The sequence below is a fragment of the Parasteatoda tepidariorum genome, chromosome 6 (genome assembly GCF_982258835.1).
Source record: "Parasteatoda tepidariorum strain Cologne lab strain chromosome 6, Ptep-v5.0, whole genome shotgun sequence".
Lineage (NCBI taxonomy): Eukaryota > Metazoa > Arthropoda > Arachnida > Araneae > Theridiidae > Parasteatoda > Parasteatoda tepidariorum.
The window spans coordinates 7,866,302-7,871,718 of NC_141760.1; the positions used below are offsets into that span (position 1 = coordinate 7,866,302).

The 5,417-nt window shown below is 30.2% G+C and overlaps 1 protein-coding gene across 1 annotated transcript; it reads left to right on the forward strand.

Moving 5' to 3' along the window:
• Positions 1-411: 411 nt before the first annotated feature.
• LOC107443745 (uncharacterized) lies at positions 412-3,725 on the forward strand. The gene has a single exon (XM_043046573.3). It carries the CDS (start codon positions 2,323-2,325, stop codon positions 3,010-3,012), a length of 690 nt encoding a protein of 229 aa, XP_042902507.1. The 5' UTR covers positions 412-2,322; the 3' UTR covers positions 3,013-3,725.
• Positions 3,726-5,417: the final 1,692 nt, after the last annotated feature.

The following is a 5,417-nucleotide window of genomic DNA, read 5'->3' on the forward strand; positions in this document are numbered from 1 at the left end:
AAGATCTGCATGCAAATAACCTTTTTAATTCGTTTTCTAAATTTTCCCCATTACTCTGAGTGCAATTCCATAGGAAAGGTTTTTTGAATACGCAGGCATAGATATTGTGCGTTTTATAATATCACGTCTCCAAGAACGATTAGATCTTCTAATTCTAAATATGACATTAAGTAAATTGCAAATTAAAAAGCAATTTTATAAAGCTTTTCCTTACAAAATCAGGTAAGTATAAGTGTTATTTAGACTATGGAAGAAGGTATTAATTAATATAGTATAACTCGGTTAAAAATTCTCAACAAGTGCATAAATGCGGTGAGAGTTATTTACGTTTTCGGTTGCCTATTTCGACCCACCTGATCTTCGGCGACTAGAGACACAACAACCTCCAGCTATCAAGTCTCACGATCAAGCCTCAACCATAAACTACATTAATGAAAATACAGAGCTGTAAGCTACCGCAAAGAGCTCGTCGCAATCTTCAGAAATCTGCATTCCACCTCAATAAATTTCACTTAATGTGCTGTTTGGATTTAGAAGATTATTAAATTACATTCATAGTAATTGAAAATCTATAGAAAGTGCTTTGAAAGGGTTATTTCCATGCAGATCGTATTTCTATGATATCTTCTTTATACTGAAAACAAAAACGTGCTGTGCGTGCCTAAATGTTAAAAAGAATTGTGTTTTCTGTTCGATTCATGTAGTTAACAAACTATACATGCAGTGTGTGTTAAATGGTTCCTGGCAGAAGGAGATAGTAGGCAATATCTTTCTGTGTTGGCAATAACATTCTATGCTGTGACACAAACGGTTAAAAGTATCTGGGCAAAGTGTGACACTTAGTTGCAATGATGTTCTAAGAGAAAAATATTTTCATAGAAATTTAATGTTTGCACTTTATTGAAGAGTTTCCAAGTGTAGTTAATCATTATTCAAAATAGAAAGTATGCCATAAGAAATAATTTCATTTAAATGTTGTGTGTTCATAATATAGAAACATATTTATGTTAATTTATAAGAGCATGCATTTATCAGATATGATGAAACATTGATATAAAAATTAGCAATTTAATTTCTTAAATCTATATATATATATTTATAATGTCAAACCTTTTAAATCAGTGAAAGTAAAAAAAAAAAAAAAAATATCGTCTGACATAAAAGTATATATTGAACCATATTTTTTGCAAGATGTGTGTATGTAATAAATTGTAAATGAGCTCTAATTTCTAGTATATAATATTTAATTTCATAATAGTAAATAGCATTATGTTTATTTTTGTAAGAAATTTTCCTAATGACAAATAACATTAATTTTGCAGTGTGTCTAAGAATGCATTCATTCATAGTGTATTAAATTTAAAGGAATCTCCTACATAAAGAGGTTCATTGTTTCTGCAGTTTTTATGCAAGAAAAAAAAACCATAAAGTGAAATCATTTAATTTAGTTTTGTATCTTTGTATGTATGGTGAAATAGAAATATTATTGAAGTAAAGTTTGTTGGAAATTTCAAAAAAATATGAATTGATTCTTTCACAGATACACCTATTAATAAATTGAATTCTTGTAATAAAGTGATCATATTTCTACAGTAATTTATTAGAAAATTCAATCACAGTAAGTGATTGATACAACATGCTATTGAAGGATTCATTGTGCTGTTTGAATGAGTTACTTTTGTTGTGAAAATTATTTTGAATTCTTGCCTTCATTTTATTTAATGGCAAATTATTTTCCCAATATCTAATTATAGCTATTTGTTTCAAATAAAAAAAGAAAAAATTTGTTTTGAACAATAAATCTATATTTTTTCTTATATTTATGCATTTCCATTTTAATATCATTGCACAGTTGATTTATATCTTCATTTCTTGCAGCATATTTATAATTGTTATTCTTGAGATCTTGCTCTAGTAACACATGCAAAAGTGTTTTGCAACAATATTTTGCATAGTATTTTGGTAGTGAAGTGATTTACATTTTAAAACTGGAAGAGAGAGACCCATACTTTATACAGGTCATGTAAGCAAAAAACTTATTTCTTGCATTTCATGTAATTAGAAATTTTCTTCAAATTATTTACATTTGTCTTAACACTGTTAAGAAACCTTATTTGTTCAATCTGAGCAAATAAAGATTTTCTCAGAAAAGTAAAAGGTGTTTTTCATCCTGTAAGATAACCTTATTCTTGTAATATAAGTAACTAGATTTTATCAAAAAGAAGAAGTCTCACTAAGCACTACAAAATTCATACAGTTGGGAAATCCTATTCTTATAGTCTATCACTAAGAGGTCTTCTGACCAAACAGAATCGTGTTCATATGGGTGAGAAGCCTTATTCTTGTAGTTTATGTAGTAAGAGTTTTTCACAGAAGATTCATCTCACTACACATGATAATGTTCATACTGGTAAGAAACCTTATTCTTGTAGTATATGTAATAGGAGTTTTTCAGCAAGAAGTACTCTGACTAAACACACACTTACTCATACTGGTGAAAAACCTTATTCTTGTAGTACATGTAATAAGAGTTTTTTAGAAATAGGTTCACTGACTAGACACACACGTACTCATACTGGTGAAAAACCTTATTCTTGTAGTATATGTGATAAAAGTTTTTCAGTAAGAAGTACACTGACTAAACACACACGTACTCATACTGGTGAAAAACCTTATTCTTGTGGTACATGTGATAAAAGTTTTTCACGACGAGGTCAACTAACTGAACATAGTCGTGTTCATACTGGTGAGAAACCTTATTCTTGTAGTGTATGTAATAAGAGTTTCTCACGAAAAAATTATTTGACTGAGCACAATCGTGTTCATTCTGGTGAGAGGCCTTATTCTTGTAGTACATGTAATAAGAGTTTTACACAAAGAGGTCATATGATTGAACACATTCGTGTTCATACTGGCGAGAAACCTTTTTCTTGTAATATATGTAATAAGAGATTTTCATTTAGATGTAATTTGACTCAACATAGTCATGTTCATACTGGTGAAAAACCTTAGTCTTGTAGTGTATGTATTAAGAGGTTTTCAGAAAGAGGTACACTGACTATACACACACGTACTCATACTGGTGAAAAATCTTATTCTTGTAGTGTATGTAATAAGTGTTTCTCACAAAGACGTCTACTGACTTTTCACAATCGTGTCCATACTGGCAAGAAACCTTATTTTTGTAGTATATTTAGTAAGAGATTTTCAAGAAGAGCTAATTTGACTGGACATAGTAGTGTTCATGCCAGGGTTGAAAAAAAACCCACCTACCCAGGAAAACCTGGACGGGTTTTTCTAAGATTGATTTTTTTAAAATCTGTTATATTAAAGAGCTATTCTATTGAAATATGTATGCAGTCTAGCCTAAAAAATTTAACCTATGCTAAAAAAACCAACTATGTTTTGCTATTGTTTTATTCTTATATGGTTAAAAGAAATGCACTTTATTTAATATTAAACTTTGCATTATTTAAAGAAATTGATTTAGAAAAATATTTCAAATAATTTTCTTAGCTGTTCCTTAAAATTTATTTTTTCTTATATCTTCGGAATTTTTTTTTAAGCAAAATAATGTTGTAGCTATTATAAATATGTTTCTGTGGAGTAAATTATTATTGTATTTTATGTAAAAATAAAGATGTTCAACATTTTTAGCTCTCATGTTTCTAATGCTGAAAAACCTGATTTTTGTTGTTTGTGTAATAAATTTTTTTCACAGAATAGATAGCATTCTAGTTGTTTGTTCATTATTGTGTGATTTAATAGCGTATTTTATGTCAAATGTGATTGCACAACATTATGAAAAGTTTAATTTATATGATTTTATAACCTAACTATCGTAGTTGAGTGAGTGCCGTACTTTAAATCAGTTTAGATATTTGTGCCATCTAGTAAAGGACTTTCACTTTCAATGTATGTTACGACAGTTACTACATGCTGTGCTGTGTTAGTGATTGTTTTAGATGTAGGAGACATTACGAGACATGGGCTAGAAAACTTTCTTCTGATTTACCATTTGCTGAGGAATTATTTTTCAAACAATTTGATTGAAAAATAAAACCCCATGCTTTGGGAATCTTAGAACTGTGTCATAATATCATTTTCTTTAAAATAAATAAAAATTAAAAAAATTATTGTTGTTAGGACTAAAGGAATCAACACAAAGATCTCGAATAAAATATTAAGAAAGATATGTATAAATTTATATGCATGAGTAAGCATTGATAGCAAGGAGGTAGGTAAGGGAGGGGTTTAGGAGGCTCAAACACACCCCCATTGTAAATGGCAACCTTTTATATTTTCTCAAATTACTCATTTTATCCAGGGCCGTAACTACCCCTGGGCCCCGATGGTCAAGGGGTTATCTCCTGCATCACATATTTTTTGCAAATTTTCTTTCAATTATATATATATATAACGTCGTTGCCGAGTGGAAGGATTAAAACAGGTGTTAGGCCGGGAAGGAGGGTACAAAATTTGTTTATTAATTATTAGACAGAGCAGTCATGAGGAGTGTAAAAGTGAACACGAAAAGTTGCGCTCATTGGTTATATGTTAGGGAAAATCCTGCGAAGTAAGACCAGTAAAATGTTTCAATTTAGGGAAATCTTAGTAGTTGCTATTGGTTTATGAAATAGATCGAGCGTTTTCCTCAGAAGGCAAAGGGAAAAATGTCCTGCTTTTAATTAAATGCATACTTGATCCAAAAATAGATTTAAGAACAGGATGTGGCTTTTAAAAATGTGAGAAGGTATTTCGATTAGAATAATCAATTAGGATGAAGTTCTGTAACAAAGAATCCAACATAAAAAGATTAATTTAAGCTTTTTATGTTACATATATATATAACGAAAGGGTAAAACACGGTGTAACACTTTTTCGCGAATTATTTTCCTTTCTCAAAAGAACAAACACGCTTCGCAGAGAGGGGGAAAGGTCACAACTACATGTAGTTGATTCTTAACACTTTCTGTATATTGTATTTTTGTCTTAGTTGTTTCCTCTACTATCTAGTGTCAGACCCAGCAGCGTATCAACTGGGAGCGGAGGCCCCCTCTAAAGTTTAAGTGATGGGGCAAACAATGTGTTTCCATCCTCCTTTAATTTGGACACTCACAAAAATAAGTCAAGTAAAATCAGTAATTTGAGGGAGAAAAAAAATTTTTTTTTTTTTTCAATTTTGAAACTATTTTCCATATAGAAACTTTCATATTCCTCTAAAATTTAAGTGTGGGGGGGGGATTGAACAATGTGCTTTGCCCCTTCTAATATATAGACATTTGCTTAAGTCAAGTAAAATTGGTAACTTCAGAAAGAAAAAAAAAGCTATACACTAAGTAGGAAACTTTATTGTGCTCTAAAATTAAACTAAATGAGCGAATAACGTGCTTTTTGACATTTGGAAAAGTAAAGTA